The 19,296-nt window shown below is 38.5% G+C and overlaps 1 protein-coding gene across 2 annotated transcripts in view; it reads left to right on the plus strand.

Annotated features, from left to right (window-relative positions):
- The window catches only part of LOC122995258 (polypeptide N-acetylgalactosaminyltransferase 10-like), a 104,134-nt gene extending 85,582 nt beyond the window's left edge, over nucleotides 1-18,552 (plus strand). For both annotated transcript variants that reach the window (XM_044370339.1, XM_044370340.1), the window contains exons 8-12: nucleotides 250-357; nucleotides 7,072-7,293; nucleotides 9,177-9,293; nucleotides 13,556-13,705; nucleotides 15,412-18,552. In XM_044370339.1, coding sequence (XP_044226274.1) covers nucleotides 250-357; nucleotides 7,072-7,293; nucleotides 9,177-9,293; nucleotides 13,556-13,705; nucleotides 15,412-15,576 — 762 coding nt within the window. In that variant the 3' untranslated portion in view covers nucleotides 15,577-18,552. The remainder of the gene's footprint in view (nucleotides 1-249; nucleotides 358-7,071; nucleotides 7,294-9,176; nucleotides 9,294-13,555; nucleotides 13,706-15,411) is intronic.
- The last annotated feature ends 744 nt before the right edge of the window (nucleotides 18,553-19,296 follow it).

The raw sequence follows: 19,296 nt of genomic DNA on the forward strand, positions 1-19,296 counted from the left end.
TGTATATACTGTGCATTACCTCATGTCCTTCTACTACATTGTCATCCTCCCACTCCTTCCATATTTTCCATTTTCTTTACATCTTAACCTTGTTTGCTATCCATTCAAACACGTTTGTTGGCCTTGTCAGCTCATCTAATATTCACACTGTTCAGTTTCATGCACACTATCTCGCTGCTATGAGCAAAAATCTCTTTGATATGAGTGTTTTTATCACTGCTGAATCTCTCTCTCTCTGTCTCTTTGTAGGTGTGGATGTGTGGTGGTCGAATGGAGGACATCCCTTGCTCCAGGGTAGGACACATCTACAGGAAGTATGTCCCCTACAAAGTTCCCGGAGGGGTCAGCCTGGCCAGGGTGAGTCTCAGATTGTTTTAATGCATGTTAATGTGGATACAACACTTCTTTAACATGTCCTCTCTCTTAGTGGTATCAGGCTGATAGTTTCATTATATAAATAGAGAGGTCTGTCGGTCACCCAGAGGTTGTTTTTTTTTTTTTAAACAAGAAGACACGTTACTACTGACACTTTCAAATGTATGTTTTGGCTACTTTTGGCACAAAACCCTGTTTACCTCTGTTGTATTGGGGTGGTGGAAGAAGCATTTGCATAATATCTCCGAACTTTGCCATAGAAAATAAAAAACTGAGGCTGATTTTCAGTCTTTGATTCTTTTTTGGCATCACCCAAAATGTATTTAGAGCACAGAATATTGAAAACTGTAGATCAGGCAAAGTTCTCCTACTTCCTATTATTCAGTTTGTGATTAGACAACATTTAACTTAAATTATTTTTCTCAAATTAAAACAAGAGTTTTATACAAAAGCATACTATTTTTTCTCAAATTAAGACATTAATAAGTTTTTTGTTTTGTTTTTGTTTATTTCATAAAAGATATTGAAACTAATACCACGATGATTCAAGTGATGATTACAATAGAAACTCAGCCTAAAATAGAACTGATACTAGAGTTGGGTGATAAACTTTTTTATTAATTTGATTTTTTGTTTTTGCATGATGTGTAAAATTGTGAAAATCGAGTTATTACAATATGCAGAAAAGTTTATTTTTAGTCAAAAGGAACGTAGGTGGTAGATGGTACATCAGCTGTTTTGAATCACAACAGTCTCAACGTCAACAGTAAATCGGTGTGATTAGTTACACTACATGTGCACCTGCTGCACTTCACAGGACTGTAGTGACTCCAGGTGGCGAGCTGTCTCTGACTATCTCATGATGAATTTAACAGTCACAGAAAATGACTCTCGGTTTATGTTTGTTGATGAGGTATCATCTCTGGTTGAAGCACTGGGAGTTGACTGAACAGTTTCCAGATTTAGCCATGTTCAGTTTGTCCCTACCTGTCGGGTAGCTAACGCTAGCTAGCTGCAGTCTTGCGATATCAGGCTGATGTCTTATCAAGAAACACAAACAGCAGCATATCAATTAGTGAGCGGATGTTTCTGCTCTATCTGTGCTGAAACTGATTATTAAACGTGATGCCCGTCATATACTTAGTTGAAGCATCCAGTACCGACAGTCAATAGCTGTGTGAGATAACCTGTTTTCTCTGTATTATGATGACAGCCTTGCAAGTGCTGCAGGTCTTTCATTATTCTTGTACAAATGTACAAAAACATGATGTTTCAAGCCTGCATTTTGGAGGCAAACAAAAACTGATTCAAATCATGAATCAACTGCAAGCTTGAAAAAATTGACATTTTATTTTTTAGTCATATCACCCAGCACTAAGTGAAGAATTCACCCTTCAAACCATCATTAAAATTCATTTTTGGACACCGTACTGACAATGACACTCATAATTGAAACATCTTTAGTACCTTTTTAACGAGCAGTGCTCTAACACATATCAGACTCCATTATCTATAATCTACAACGTACAGTTCTCTAGTAATGACTTGAAGTTGCTTTACTCTACATGAGCTTTAACACTTGGGCGAAGTGTAAGAAATTTTAAAAAATAAATGTTGATCTGGCCTCTAGCTGAACGCTATTCATTATGCATGACTCAGCCACTGCCTGACACCTGGCTGTGTTTGGCTCAGCTGAATATGTAATTAAACCTCTTGGCCTCTGTTTTTGCCTTGTCTGTCTGACCATTAGCCCTTCATTGAGGCTGTATTGAATGCTGATATCACACAGGCATCAGGTACAACAATACCAGAATACTTACCATGCCTCAAAGCTGTGATTAACTCTGTTAAGTCCCTTGTGTTCTTCTCTGCATTGTAGTTTCAAAACTACATAACCAGGCCTTTCCCTTTTAACGGATCTGCTTCAGTTGACTGGATGAGTGGTGAAACTGTTTGTTACTGTATCTGTCAGGACTGGATGGGACTGTAGTTGAGAATTAAAAACACTGTTGTCATATATAGAAATTTGAGCTTTTTGTGGTCATAAACAGACAATGAACAAAGACCTCTTCCTTCACCTCACAACGTGGACTGAACTCACTGACATGCTGTTAAATATACATGTTATCACGCTCACGGTGGAGAAAGCCGAGGTTTTTTCTGCAAAAACGAGACAACAGAGCTTTTTTCTGATGTCAAACAGGGGTTGTCTGAGGTGTGGAGATACCTTTCACAGAAACTATTTTAATGTTTTGAAAATGCCTCTTTTAAAAGAACGGCAGATAAAGGCAGCCTAACAACAGAAGTAACACTCAAGATGGAAAAGAAAATGTCAGAACTCTGTCAGAAAAGAGCTTTAGTTTTGAACAGATTTAGAGTCTGTGGACAGAGAGCTCTGCATAAAGATTTGGTTGTTTGTGAACCAGAGGAGGAGGAAGAGGAAGAGGAACACATTTATCCATTTTCCTTCTCTTTTTGGCCTTTTAGTGTGACGAGAAAACCTTGCAAATATAGATTTTGAGATTTAGCGGCTTAGTGTGGAAGAAGACTGAATAAGATGGACAGGGAGATAACAGAAGAATGAAAGGGTTCAGCTTGATCATTGAACTTCAGTTATATTTTCAAAATCTATGGTATTTTAATCACTGACAGATGTTGTATACTTTTATACAGATTATTGTGTTATTTCAGTAGTTGTTGAGATAATATTTACATTCCAACATGGCTAAAATGAACCATGACTATTTTGATCTCAGTTGTTAGATAGAACTGTATTTGGACATGGTTTAATATCACAGAAGAGAATATTATGTTCATTTTAAATAATAATTGTTATAATAGAGCACATTCAAATTAAAGATTTTTTGATTGAAAGCCTATATTACAAACATTAAGGTGTGGAGTTTTAAAAGATAAGCAGGTAGTATTATGGGAAGTGTAGGGTCCGGTGTTTTGGGGAGCAATACTCCTACAAGAAACTAAATGTCGGGATGTCCTTTTTTAAAATTCATCTTTTGCCAGTCCTCCAACTTGACGGACCTGAAGCACTCATTTACTCAAGTACTTTTTTCTTTTTTTTTTTTTTTAAGGGAAGGCAACAAAGAGTTTGGTTGCTTAAAGGTTTTGTTCATGGTTCACCAAGAAAAGCTTCAGTCATGGTCTAAAAATTATTCGCCTTAAGTAAGAATTAAACCCAATGCTTCCTTTTCCTCTGTGCTGTTTCAATATGCAGGGCTTTTTTAGGGTTTTTTTTTTTTTTTGCCATGTCTCATCCTTGTAAGTAAGCATTCATGATTCTCTCATTAATGTGCAGAGAACGTTATATGCACTTAAAGATGCCATACTTATTTTATAAAGAAGCAGGTGAGTCCCTTCAGCAGGTACAAATACTGAGAACAAAGGCCTTCCAGACACATCCACAGTGTGTGCATTACTGGATCCCCCCCGAGTCCAGTCAACATGGAGGAATATAGAACCACTGAACTCCACTCCACCTGGAGAGCACAGAGTATTCTCATTCATTTCACCATCCATACCTCCAAGGCTGCTACCATCTGTATTCCCAGACATGCGTCCTTACTTCAGAGGCTGACAGGCTCTGCAATTTTTTTTTTTTTACTTCTTTACACCTCAAAGCCTTCAGATGGTTGGATTTCCCATCGCTCAGGTGTAAATCTTTCATGTTTGCAATTGTCTGAGCTTAAAGAACCTGTAGAAGAAGCTGTCTGCGCTGCAGACGTTGTCGCTCACAGCTTGTATCGACTTCGTCGCTTGCTTATCTTTTTTATTCCACTCACGTAGTCTCGCTCTGAAGTTAGGATATTGGATGCTTTCACAATGATTGATAGAGATCAATGACAGATGCATCAAAGCCACTAAATGCATAATTTTGTGGCTTAAATATACACTAAATTATGTATTTTGGCCATATTTTATTTATTAATTTATTTTTTATTTCAAGCTGCCCTCATTAAGTCTTCTGCAAAAGCATCGAATTACAGATGCACAGCAGAAATTTGCTTTGTTGTAGTCGAGGGGAAACATTTGTGATACAATATAAACACTGTGATAAAAGACATTTAAATATTAAGGAAGACCCAAAAAAAAATGCAATAGAGATGCAAAACCTAAAGGGACCTCTCTCCTAAAAACAGTAAAAATGCAAACACACAATATCAGCTCCCATCCCAGCCAACATTTTATGATGACTAATGTAAGACAAGCGCTCTCATTTGCTCAAAACATTTACAATGGCCACACTAACTGGCAGTATATACAGTATAAAGGACGCTGGTTTCAGGATATTTCTAGAATATTTCTAAGGAGACACTTTTCTTCTCAGCTTTGCATCGATATCTGAAATTCAAAATCTTTCACTCGCAAATTTCACACAATTCACAGTTTCTTGGCAGATCATTTTCCCCAGGAAAATGTCTTGTCAAAGGCTTTACACCAGACCTGCAGGTGGCTCAGTGTTAAAATGGAGTCAAACAAAGAGACAAGCTGCTTCAAAATGATTCCCTGTGTGCTCCAGACTTCTATGATCATTACCATCAAAACTGCCAGGACATAATAATGGTTCTGTTTCTGTGTTGATTCAATAGATGTGTTTTGTTTTTTGTTTTAACCTCCTAAACCTTTTATTTTATCCTTAAAGCATATGTCTGGCAATGTTCTATATTTTTATTATTGTCAACAAATTTGCATAGCGAAACCAACAATGAATTCATATATTTACAGATGTTGTTTGTGTATCCAAAGTCTGATATATCTGTGCAGTAGACCACCATTGTTATACTATGTATGTAAATTTATGTATTTATGTACTACCGTGTGAATTTCTCAAAGAGCTTCAGTACAAAGTCAAGAGGTAATGATATGTAGCACAAGCTAATTAAGCTCTGTAAACAGAACCATGTCCTCAGAAACGTGATCACTGTTATTAGTCTTTGGAGTCGTTTCTAAACAAAAGAACGTGACCAAACTCTTCATAATGGAGGAACATGTCACCCAGTGCAGCAGTGTGGCTCACTAACGTGTTTTTAATAGTTTTTGGTCAACAATGGAGGTCTACGGCAAAGAGGATACACACACAATACTTGTTGATTCAACTCTGCACTTGAGATTTGTTGACAATAACAAAAATATAGAAAATTACCAGCCTTATCCTTTAAGTTTGTAAAACATGACTGAAACAATTCAAATGTCTTGTTTCATCCGACCAACAGTCCAAAACCGAAAGAAATTCAGTTTAACATCACAGAGGACAAAGAAAACAATTAAAATTTGTGCATTTTTTCTATAAAAAATTACTTAAATGATCATTTGATTATCAAAATAGTTGCTGATTAATTTTCTTTTGACTGAATAATCGACTAATCGCAACTCTAATTTTCTGTCTGCTTCTCTCAAGACTTCAATGAAGCTATATGATATTTACACTGAGTGAAATATTTAAACCAAGGACAGCATCAGCGTCATTTCATTTCAATCATCAATGGAAATGTTTTGGAGATAAAGTTTTATACCTTTCCCAGTAATTTATGAAGACATTAATGTTGTTTGTGGACATTTTGGGGAACTACTAGCATTTTTGAAATACAGCTTTGAGCTTTATGTGTGAGATATTCAGTCATTTGAACCCAATCCAAATGAAATCAATTTCTCAGTCAGCTCACTGTTTCATGAGATAATAGGCTGCATTTGTCATGATAGACTTGTCAGAGAGAAACAGAAACTGGAGAGGGAAACAGAAAAATGATTTGTCTTTTATGAATCCAGCCTGTAAATTACTACATAATTTAGTTCAGTGTTTGATCTGCTTTCATGACAAGACACAAGTTGCTTCTGTTTTTTCCATTGCTTGCCTCCCAGGACATAATGACAGGTCCTGTGTGATGACTGGCTGCCTTTCTACTGAGCTGCTTTGATCATTTCGTAATGTCAGATCAATCAAAACATCAAATAAGGCAGTATGTAAAGATGATGGCTCAGTCTGTGTTAAAGACAGGATGTCCAGAAGCACTAAGATCTACCAACAAACCAGTTGACTGTAAGACTTTCAAGTTCAAGTGGCTTTTACTGTTTGACATAGGATTTTCATTTTCAGTCATCCTGTATGTTAAAGTTCTAACTCTTTGTTGTTTCTGGACCCTGTCAGTGCTCTCCTCACCAAACGATTTATTTTCTATCTACCGCTCTAGGATGAATCCTTGCATCTCAAAGATATGCCTCAGCATCGCAAAGCTAACATAAATCACCGGGTGTCTGTTTGCCGATGAGATATTATTCTGATAAAACATTGTTTAGAAGAAGTTGACTTGGGGGAGAGTAGACATGTTGAAGTAAAACTAAGCTCTGTGAAAAACTATTTAAAGCTGCACCAGTCAACATTTTACCAATGGATTCAATGATTTATTGACTACGTGCAATGTGAAAGGGCTGGTCCATAGCAACAAACAGAGAGAGATCACCACTGTGTGAAATACAGGCAGTCATGGGGGGTCTGGTACCAGTTAATTGACAGGTTGGACCCCCTGAAAATCTCAAAATGAAATTTTAGGGGAGTCTCAACAATGGGCCTAATGTTTATCTACACAGTAAGGTGTATTGTTATGTAACTATCACATCCTTTGATTGTTTTTAAAATAAGTTAAATGCCTAAAATGAAAACAGGAGGTTTCAATCTGATTTCAGAACCTGAAACGCGTGGCGGAGGTGTGGATGGACGAGTACGCCGAATACATCTACCAGCGTCGGCCGGAGTACCGCCACCTGTCGGCAGGAGACATGACAGTGCAGAAGGAGCTGAGGAACCGCCTCAACTGCAAGAGCTTCAAGTGGTTCATGAGCGAGGTGGCCTGGGATCTGCCCAAACACTACCCACCAGTGGAGCCTCCTGCTGCTGCGTGGGGAGAGGTACAGTCAACTCTCATACCCTAAAGACAGAAATCTTACAAGATTCATAGACAGTTAGATCAAGCTGAAATGACCAAACCAATTTTTTTTTGTTTGTTTTATGTGGCCTTTATAATGAGTCATAGAATGAAAAGTACAGCCAGTTAGAGAAAATGTTCTCTTTAATAAGCTTGTCAGAACCCTTAACCTTTAACATCATGACTACATGATAACACTCTTCAGACATCTGAGCAGCTGGAGCTCACCTGGTCTGTGGTATTTTTTCTGACAGCTGGTAATTAAACTCCGTGCTTGGGAGAAACTGCCTCCAAGGCTTTATTTTGTTCCTTTGAAATACAATTTTATTATTTTGGGTTTTATTTATGTGTTCAACGATAGGTTTGGTCTAAAAATAACTTTGCAGTTGTCGATAATCAGTCTACGTCTTCAGCAGGTTGGTGTAACACAGCAGCCTTTTCTTCAGGTTGATGTGACACTTAGGGAGATATTTACGAAGGATTTACAAATTGTGTTTCTCCTTATTTAATAAAGGGCAGCCCAGAGGTTAAGGAGAAAAGTGGCACTGCTGAAAATCACGTTTGAGTTCACGCGACATGTGTTTTAAGTTTAGAGATGCAAAATATTGGGGGAGGGAAATTATTAGAAATAGTGGCTGCACCTGATATATCACTACAGCAAAGGAGACTGTCTGAAATTTAACATCTGGGAAAAGCAGGTTTAAAATCTTCCAGCAATGTTTTATCAGCCACAGAGACAGAGAGAGAGAGAGAGAGACTGTAGCTGAGAGGGACAGAGAGAGACACACGGTTTAAAAGACACATTACTGCTCAGCAACACAACACAAGACAAAAGAGCAGGAATTCAATAGTTTTATTTTTCACACGACTTTTTCCATGATTTTAAATGTTTCACAGTGGCTCCAGTCCAGCTTGATGTTAAGGAGGCAGCCAGTTATAGCTATTAACTGTAATATTATCTGACAATAATTAATCAGTATTTCCTAATATACATTGTTCCTCATGCGGGATGAATACAGTACACACGTGCAGATCCAAAAGTGTCTTTTCTTTAACCAATATTCCAAGTTGCCCAGCAGGAAAACACTTTGGTTTGCGCTCCATTTCTTTCCATGCTCGACGCACGTCAAAACAGCTCAACATCAGCTCTTATTTAATGGCAATTTATGCAAATCAGATGAAGTGTAGCTCTTTATTCATATCTTTACTATAACATATTGCAATGACACAAAAGTTTGTGCCCTTGATGATAATTTGCGCCAAGTTTAGTAAATATCTCCCTCAGTTTGACTAGAAAGTGACTAGAAAGTGCTAAAAAAAAAAGATTTGAAATTGTATTTATTTTTAGGTTTTAGATTTTACAGCTTTAAAAAAACTATTTGTTGTCAGTTATATAAAAATCATTTTTGATATTTCCTTTAATTATGAGCTAAAAACACTTAAAATTAGAATTTACATAATTTTCAAAGAATGATACTGATTGCTTTTCATTTGAAAATGATTTCAATATAACCATCAAACCAAAAGATCAGGATCATTAGTAACAATTTCTTTCACAATAGCTCAGAAAACTGTCAAGAAAAGAAAGGCCAGTTGGTTCTAATAATTATATGTCTGCCGTACCAGGCTCCTGTCTGGAATCGTGGGCTGATTGCATTCTGAGAGGAGAGAATAGTCATTTAATGTGATTCAGAGTGTGATTGGCATGTCTCTGCCTTTTGAAATAAAGCAAGCTAAGGAGATCATTCAAAAACTTGAATCTGCCTCAACAGGTTTTGTGTGTGATGTCCTTTGTGATTAACAGCTGTACATCCCTCATGTTGTTGTTTATGACTTGCTGTGCTGTTATGTGTGTTTGTGTTGTAGATTCGTAACGTTGGCAACAACATGTGTATGGAGAGTAAACACTTTGTATCGGGGAGCCCCATGCGCCTGGAGGGCTGTATGAAGGGAAGGGGGGAGGTGAGCTGGAGCCATGGACAGGTGAGCAGCAAAAAACTGAAAAAAAAAAAGATAATTAGCCTTGTTCAAACTCTTCAGGCTTAATTTTGAATTATTTATCAAAGAACTGAAGAAATTGAGTCTAAACTAATGCAGAAGACATAAGTTGACAACATAAGTCCAAGACAAACAGGACAATAATAAACAAAACAAAGTAATGAAAGACCAAAGGACTGGCTTATCATTTTAATGTGCAAAGTTGTGCAATGATCGTTTGCTTTGTTAACGTGTGCATGTCTTTGAGAGAAGGAATGTGCTTTAGGAGGCCAACTCCCCTCTTTACATTCTGGCTTAGGCTCAAATAACATCCTGGGTCTTGGAGTAAACAGGACAGGTTAAGGGGTCAAAGGCCACATACAGCTTGAGGCTCTTGCCTTCCTGTGTCGTTGGGAGATGTGGCTCTTATCTAGCATATATGTGCATGTAAATGTATACCTCGTGGCTGTAATCATATAAGCTGATACACTGACCAATCACAGATCATTTCTCTGTTCCTTCTGCAACTCTAATAGAATAGGGTTGCTCTTTGTTCGTTGACACGAACTGATGCAAATCTGTGTGTGTTCTGTCTCCTTATTGTACAGTAATAATTTTTAATCTTCAACCCAGCAGTGTTTTGTGTATTATTTCATATGTGTGTTTCCTGTTTTCAGACAAATTCCACGACAATACAGTGTGCTGTTACCACGAAATTGTCATGCAATGTTTTCTTTTATAAATATAAAAGGGGGATTTCAGCGTTATATTGGGAATATTAGAGTTTTGTGCACTAGAGGTCCACTCATTTCCTAGTAATTCATATAATTTATTCAGTCTAATCTGGTTCAGGTTGGGTCCTGTTCATCTGCTGCTTCCCTCAAGTCTGCGTTAATATGTCTAATACCGGAGTGGATCAGAGCAGACTCGCTATCAGGTCTAAATATGTGATGTGATGAGTTGTTTTATCATCAGGGAAACAAGTTTTTTGATGCAGAATGAGGGTTTGAACTGTGAACTGCAGAAAAATTGACACTTGTTGCTTCTCTTTTCTATCACCGCTGCTCATTGATTGATTGGTGGCACATCATACTGCTGCCAGTGTTGATGTTCAACTAGATCTTAAGTAGTTTTTTTTATTATGTTTGATTGTCCTTGGGTCCCTTTAAAATCGAGTCTCTTTGCTTTGACAATTAATTTATGTACTTCTGGTTCAGGTATCTTTTCAAGAGGTCAGTTTCAGATTGGGTCCAAAATTTTAGCTTTTGGTGCCTCTCGCCCTTATATCAACCTGGCACGTCTTGTATTTTTGAAGGGTCACTTTGAATTCCTCAAGTGTTACAATAAAACGTCTACTCTTATGGTTCAAGGGGTTTCAGTAAGCAGATAGGAGTTCAGCAGCAAGGACACTTTATCCAGAAACATGTCTGTTCATGGAGGAACATTGTTGTTTGGGAGTTGAACCACCAATTTATTTGTTTTGGTTAAGGGACAGACTTTCAGACCACTAGGCCACTCTAGAGATTCACCATTGTTGATAGGTTGTCGCGTTAGTAATTGTGTTTCCTCTGCTAAACACATACATGTCAAATGAACTTATAGATACACATGCACACCAGCAGCTTCATTATCTTTGCATTGTTCTAAAAAGGAGTCTGTTTGCTCTCACACGTCACAGTGAGGATCTTTAAGATGAGCTCATAATACAACTTTAATTGAATGAATGTCCCCTTTTGTTTCCACAGCTGAAATACTGTGCCTCAGAGCTCTGACAGTTTAATTGCTTTAATCTGAAGATGCATTGTAGTTTAATCTGTGTCACAGTTGCCATCTGTATTCAGCGCCAGCGAGAAATGGATTTGCTGCAAATCACAGGAGGCCCTCTGGCAGCTGTCCTTGTCAGGGCTTTTTGATTCGGTACAAGATGAGCAGCAGAACTCATTCAGAAAGTCTTTGTGAGCTGGAAGAGCGACAGCCACTTGGACGACACTGATGGGCGAGACTTAAAAGACGGCTTTATTTTTTTAATTTTCTTTTCAGATAACAGAAAACTACTACTACTACTTTATTAGACAAATGCAAAAAAGCACACAAATTTGTCTCAGTGTAATCAAGACACATTTACACAAGTAGAACGTCTAATCTGAGCCTGTTTGGCTCCATGAAATTAAATACAAAAACTGGATTTTACTAGTTACTTAAAACTGTGTTCCTACTCCCATCATGTAATTTTAAATTTACATCTTTTAAAATATTGTTGTTATTATTATTGTAGATATTTGTTTTTCAAAACACATTTATCATCTCTGACTTGAGATCAAATATGCACAGTGACAATTAGATAAAAAGGGACCATCATTAAGGGCACCATCAATCAAAGTGTCATGAAAGACTCTCCTGAGTGTGGTGAGTCATCACAGTGTTTCAGCAGTTTTTAGATAAATAGATGCAAATGAGATGAGAACTTAGTTGAGCTGAAGAGCAATGAACCCGCACACACACACACACACACACACGCACACACACACACACACACGGTACAAGGAGAACATATAATATACTATATACAGTATAGTGTATGCATTGCACTTGTATTGTAGTGTTTGTATGTTTCGTAACATACACACAAATTTAGTACCAGAGCGAAAATATTAATCATAATTGACTTCTTTGTGTTTTTCTGGGTCTGTGATGAGACATATGACCACATGAAAAATGCATAAATGTGTAAAAGAATAAAAAATAAGTAAAAAAAAAAAAAAATGTGTGTTCTGACACCACAATTATTAAAAGGAACAATCTTTTAAATTGAACAAATCAACATCAGAACTTGAAACTTCAGTCATTCCCAAAGCGATCTGACAAAAAACGTCCTCAGTGTCTGTGTCAGTTTTAACACATTTGTTGGCGCGTACTCTCCATAGGTAGAGTCCGCATGGTCTTAAATTTTTGGCTGCGTGCAGACCCTCACGGACGTAGTCAAATGACATAATTTATGCCATGGACAAGGGAACTGTAATTTTCTAATACTACTTTACTAGCTTTTTCTAGAGTTTTCAACTATGCCACATAGTCTTCATCAATGAATTAATTTGTAGTTGGATCAGTTAACATGAAAGCTGCAGCAGCAGTTATGATTTCATCACTTTGATGACATCTTATCCATGTTAGCTTAAAAGTAAAACATGCAAGTTCATTCTTGACTTTAGAAAAAGTATTTTTGCAAAACAAAAGCAACTCAACACAATTTTTTTTTTGTCTGGAGCTTGTGACTGTATCACATAGTCTTCATCACCGACGTTATGAATGTTCTCTCATGCTGTTAATCACATAGCAGTAAAACAAGCATCCTTATTTTTAATTATAATCAAGTTATTTTTTATTAGACTCTTCATTTATGCTGTATGCCAAAATATACCTGCAATTTACATGGTCAAAAGTGTCATCTTAAGGTGGAGACACACAAGACTACTGTTGAGATGATTATGAATATGATTTAGGGGTGATGACTGATCAGACTGAGTTGGAGCGGGTCTTTTCCAGTCCGGGTCAGTCAGTGTTGACTGTTGGCAGTTAAAATTGTTTAGCGTGTGATATGTAAAGATTCTAATCGGACGTCTGTCAGTCAATCTTTGTCAGTTGTTCCCATAAAGATTTTTTTTTAAACATGTTTGATATTTGTGACTGACACTGGCGGCCATTGACATAACGTGTGTGTCACCCGCGGGAGATGTACCGGTAAATAAATAAAAGAAGGGTAAAAGGTAAAATAGCTGTGTGATCACTCGGTCATAAGATTTATGCTCCTTTCTGATCGTTAAAGACTAAAAAGTCAATGCCAGTTGGTGGAAAGTCTTTATGTGTGGTCTGTCTGGTCTTTGTAGGTTTTAGCTAGTCTTCAGGCTTTGTAAGATGGGTAATTTGCTTAGAAATAATCAGGAACCTTCACGAGTCATGATGAACATGTTTTTTATTCACTCAGTTTTATAAAATGGATTCTATATCGAGAGGCTACAATGGTTTAGCTGAACTCACAAACATTTTTTAAACTTTCTAAACATTTCAAAAAGCTTTATTCCTGTTCAGCCAATAAAACGTAGTGCAAGGGTCAAATCCACAGTCTGAAGGAGAGAAGCAAATAAAATTCATGCATCAATAATAGGAAGTTGAAGGTAATGGAAGGTTCAAAGACAAAATTTTTGCTCTGAACTTTTTTAACATGAAATGAGGAAGAATGTGACATTACAGCTTGGTTGTGTTCCCTGCAGGTGTTCACATTCGGTTGGAGAGAGGACATCCGAGTGGGCGACCCCATGCACACTAAAAAAGTTTGTTTCGATGCCATTTCACACAACAGCCCCGTCACCCTGTATGACTGTCACGGCATGAAGGGCAACCAGCTGTGGCGCTACAGAAAGGTACGCCACGGGAAAGTGGACACCAGTGTCAAAGCCGAACATATTATCCATGTGTCTGAGTCTCTTTTCTGAACATTTTGTCCTCTTCTTCCCTTCTTCTCACAGTACAAAACAGCAAAGCTGCAAACATAATTGCTTTAAAATAAATGACTCCAAGGCTGCTTAATCATTCAAAGTTTTGCACGTTTGAACAGAATCTTCCCTAAAGCTGAAACTGCACTGGTTGATATTTATAGGAACTTATGATGCTGGCGTTTTGCATTTAAGCTCAGTTATTAAAGAAACATGCTTTACTGGTAGCCTCATTTGAATTTATGTAACAATTGTGGGATTTAATGCAGTGTCACAAACAAGGTTGTTAGCAGCAGTTAACCCTCATAAGCAAAATGACCAGACAGTTGTGATAGAACAAAATGTAATCATTTTCCAAAAATAATGATTTTGATGCAAGGGAGGAAGTCTTTTCTTTCTGCAGTTCAACAAATTTGATGTCCCAGTTGGAGTCATAGTGCCTGTCAGCCATTACTTGCACCTACAACTCAGTAAAAAAACAAGTTTAAAAACAGTGAACACTCATCTTGTGCATGATTAATGCGACTTTTTACCCCTTTTTGTCAAAATACATCAATTATCTGGAAAGAGTGACTATTAGAGCTGCAACAATTAGTTAATTAGTTTGAGTAATCGTTTTAGGCTCTTTTAAAGCAAATATGCCCAAAACTGGCTGGTGCCAACTTCTCAAATGTGAGGATTTTATGCTTTTCTTTGTCTTCTGTGATGGCAAACTGTGGTTCTGGACTGCTGGTTGGACAAAACAAGACATTTGAAGACAGCAATTTGGGCTGTGAGAATTTTTTCACTATTTCCGACATTTTATAGGCAACACATCTGATTATTTGTTGTTAATTTATCAGAAAAAATAGGATTTAACCAGAATGGGAACAAATAAGAATCAGAATCAATAAAATCTAAAACGATACCCAAGTTTAGATGTCAGACTGTCATGTTTAAGTAAAAGTATGTGTTCATTTATAAAGTGTTACCCTTAATCTTAATCCCCAGACATGTTTTAAGATGGTACTCTACTTTTAATAAGAATTTGTGTCTAATACATTTTTTTTTTCGCAAAAAGTTCAGTAATCTTGTTAAAAATCTACACCTTCTCCCTCATTAACAAATCGAGAATCTGTGAATATGCAAATATTGTTCATTTAAAAGGTTTAACTGCTGGATACAAGATGTCTCCTACTTCACCGTAAAGTCCATTCTCATAGTTTGTGCACTGGAGGCTTCAAGTTTCCACATCACACTTGTGTTAACTGAATACTAAACCAGGATTGGCTCCAAACTAGGTGTGATGTCACAAATCCTGCTCATAGGTACACGCCTTAAACTCAGATTTAAGGTGAGCACAAGTTGAGAAACTTTCAGCAGCTGAATGTGAAAACAAACTCCAGACATACATCCTTCTGCACAGTGAATCTCAAACATCCAACTAAAGGAACAAGAACAAAACAAATTTATTATTTTATGCTTTGACAAATGGAAAATGGTCATGATTAAGGTAGAATTGCAAGAAAATGGGCTAAAACCTGCAATAACACTGGTAGGGTAATTTTGGGCCCAGATAGGAAATTTAAAAAAAAAAAACATTTATTTCCTTCTTTTAACCATTCTTCCTTTTTCTCCCTCTCTCCATCCTCCAGGATAAGAGTCTGTATCACCCCGTCAGTAACAGCTGTATCGACAGCAGCCTGAACGAGCGGCGAGTCTTCATGAACACGTGTGACCCCTCCTCCCCCAGCCAGCAGTGGCTGTTTGAGAGAACCAACGCCACCGTGCTGGAGCGCTTCAACCGGGGCGCCAACTGAGGCCCCGCGCGGCGTCTTAAGAGGAAAAAGACTCATGACGTACGCAGACTTGGATCTGCTGCTGCTGCTGCTGCTGCTGTGAAATGGGGTATTACACTTACTCTGGTTCCCTGTTTACCTGACGCTGAGGTGACAGCTGTTCCTCTTTGGGGCTCTCAGAGTGAGGCAGGATGGGATTACCGCGGGGGAAGTTGGTTAAACACATCAGTTAGAGGAAAGACTGGGTTGACTGATGGGTTTGAGTTTTAAAAGTGACTTTGTGTGTGAGATGTTTTCGTTCTGTCACGGCATCGCTGTGGCTGTGGGTCTGCCTCACTCCTTGATTTTGCTTGATTGTTATCTGACTTTCCTCTCGTTTCTCAATCTTTTTGTTTATTTTAAAATTTTCTCTGCCTTTATTTATTGCCATTCTTTCCCTCTATGTTTGTTTTTTTATTTTTATTTTATTTCTCTTCTCTGTCAGTCTACCTTTATCTTCTGTCTCCATCTCTTTCCTCCTCCTGTCTCTCCCAGTCCGCCTCTGCCTGCACATCCGTCTCTATCTGCCCGCATGACTGCACCTTTGCCCACCTTCTCCATTCACCCTCTCAAATCCCCTTATGTCTCTCCAGCGCTGACAACCTCCCTGGGGTGGGCAGTTGGGTCGGTGCGCGCGGGGGGGGGGGGGGGGTCTCCTGCTGAGCCAAAGTCATCCTGACAGCTGGGTGAAGCCAGGCAGAACCACTCTGAAAATCACCTAGTGAATTGATTTTCCTTTACAACCATCATTCACCCTCTGTTCCCTTTACCACCTCCCTCCCCTTTCGGCTTGGTAGTCTCTCCTCATCTGCTCTTCTCCTCTCTGTGGCAGATGTGGGCAGAGCTACTTCAAATGTAGCAAGTGGAAGCTGACAAAGAAAGCTTAATGGATATTTCTTTCGCATCCTTTTTTCTGCATTCTCTACTTTTCCTCGGTGTACTTATCATTTGCAGGTTTGTCACTGTGCGAGTAGTATCTTAACGCCAGGGTTTGGGGGCTAACTAACACTGGCTAAGGGCTTCTTGTTTGTTATGGTGGTGTGATGATGGAGGTGGGAGCTGCTGTCACACCTCTTGTTTCTGTCTGCCCTTTGCTGCTCCCCACCCGGCTCTGCCACTCAGTCGCCAGAACAACCTCGTCACAGACGGCCGAGCGCAGGGTCACATCATAATGCGTAGTAGTGAGTTGACTAGCTTTGTGACTGGCAGGCCGGCGGACATGCAGCAGGGTCGCCTGATTGGCAGACTGCTGAGCTGACACATCACTTTAGCGTACAGTGCGAGCAGGAGGAGAGAGGAATGGGGGGAGGGGGGGGGAAATAGACTCGCCGAGGTAGCTCTGGGAGATGAATGTGGAAGTTTAAAATGCATAAAGCACTTGTGTGATGCTAAACTTGAATGAAATCTCAGTGCCTTGTTGGAAGAGTACTAGATGTAGGCGTGTGTGTGTTTGCAGGAAAGTGTGTGTGTGGTCCAAAGTGTCCAGAGCAATGTAGGGAACAATTCACTCCATTCACGAGGTGACTTTTCCTGAAAAACAGTGAATCTTCTCCAAAGTCTCATTTGGAATTGAACATGGATTGACCTGGACTCTGATGCAGGACATTGAAGGCACCACTGGCTTTGTGACTCGTGTACGGCTTTCTAAATGAACACACATGTAACATGCTGGCTGTGAATAGAGCTAAAGAGACATTTTTCCACCATATTTTCTCCTGCCTTGAAAAGTGAACCCTAAGAAGAACTTCATGACATGTTGCTGTTGTGTTTTTTTTCCCCCACCCGTTCAATCCAAAGTACTTTTATGGGGGAAGGGAATTGTCATTGCTTTTTTTCCTGTTTTTTTCCATCCAACTTTTAGTTTCTTTTTTTAAATGAAATGTTCTTCTGTCTTTGTTTTGATCCTGTGGTTCAGCTTATGATAAATTGTGTTGGACTTCTGTTTGATGTGATGTTTTGGGATGTTCTGGTCTGTCGCTTGCACCGATTCTCTAATCCGATTTTGTGAAGAAGAACAATGTACAGTGTGTGACATTTTAATCAGCAGTTCCAGATACTGTGCTTCAGTAGATTTCAGTTGTAGACCAAAAAGAAAAGTCGTATTCTCTAAAATACATAGATAATACATTGGTTGAGATATTTCTTACTTACAAATTAGGCTAGTTTCCAAATTTTACATTGAGTACCATTATGATCGAGTACCATTATGTGGGCTAGACTTGCAGACTTTATCATTGCCAACTCAAACATCAATCTCATATGGACAGTTTCGCTGCCAAGACTTGTTAGTGATCGTAAACATGAATCCTTCACAAAAATGCCAATCATTAGTTCTTACACAGAGCGCAGAGTTGTCAAACACAGCAGTAGATGTGGTGATGTTTATATTTTAGATGTTTTTAACAATGAGTAGAGGGACTTATCTACATAGTTAGTAATTTAAATGTGAGACTCAAAATTCAGTAGAGCAGCCAAGAGATTATTGAGCACTGAAACTGTCAATGCAAAGTGATATTAGCTTATCAAACATGTCCAAACATTCATCTATTAAAATGTTATATATTGAAAATAGAAATGTATTATTACACTCAGATAAATTACAGTGCTGGGTCACCCAGAGGAGGAACTCTCCTCTTCTAAAGCAAGATTGAGGACACGTTAGTTTTGGGTTTATAGTTGGTACTTAAACCCACCATGACACTGAATGATTTGGCCAGCTACAGTTCAAATAAAAAAGATTGATCTGAACTCCTGTCAGTAAGATGGATCCTTCAGACTGAAAGCTGAAGTCTGCTGGCTCAACCGTTATTACACTTGCTAATTGAACGTCACGATGTCCCTTCAATCAAGTGTCCACTTTGCTTTGCCATTAAGTTTTTCATCTGATTCAGAGGTGACAGAGGTTTAAATTGAAAAAAAGTTTACGAAAATGGTAATTAACAGTATATGCGTAACTTTTTCCTCCATGTTTTAAGGCTTCATGATAAATGTATCATGTGTGTTGATAATATATGATTTTGGCTACAAATGGCAGTCTCACACCTCATTTGTTACCATTTTATTAAGTATGGTCAACTGTCTAAGTCTGTAACGAAAATCCTGACTTTGCACTCCCAATGAAAGAGCTCAGAGTTTTAAATTAAGTTCAGTGTTTTTGTGTCTTTTTCCCATGAGACCTTCAAGCTACACGCCTGGACAGCTTGTGCATTGTCAGATTGTTAAGAGGTGACCAGGCATCGCTGCTTCAGAGCACTGAGTCACTGCTGTAGCCAGGTTTCCTCTACAGGACCAAACAGAGCACGCCTCTGATCTTTTTACACCCTGATTCCAGTTAACTTCTTTTTCTCTGACACGTCACTGTGGTAACAGTGTTTTAAAGTGAACAGAGTCCTGTTCGGATCAGTAGTGCAATCTGGGCCTTCAAATCATGTGATTTATTGTGAAGGACTGTTAAATACGAACACTGTATTTGTGGACAAAGTTGTGTAGGGCAGTGGATACACGAGGCAACATTTTCGGCTGAAAAGAGACACTGGTTCAAATATAAAGAGTTATTTACCTGTTGAGAGATGTAGCTATCGTAGAAGTCTCCTTTCTTGTTTTTCCTTTCCCACATCCATCCTGCAGAACAGTTTGATAACATCTGGTTTTCCCTGAGTCTGTACATCTCACAGTGCAGCATTGCCACAGCCACAAATACCA

The sequence above is a fragment of the Thunnus albacares genome, chromosome 13, assembly GCF_914725855.1.
Source record: "Thunnus albacares chromosome 13, fThuAlb1.1, whole genome shotgun sequence".
In the NCBI taxonomy this organism is placed as follows: Eukaryota; Metazoa; Chordata; class Actinopteri; order Scombriformes; family Scombridae; genus Thunnus; species Thunnus albacares.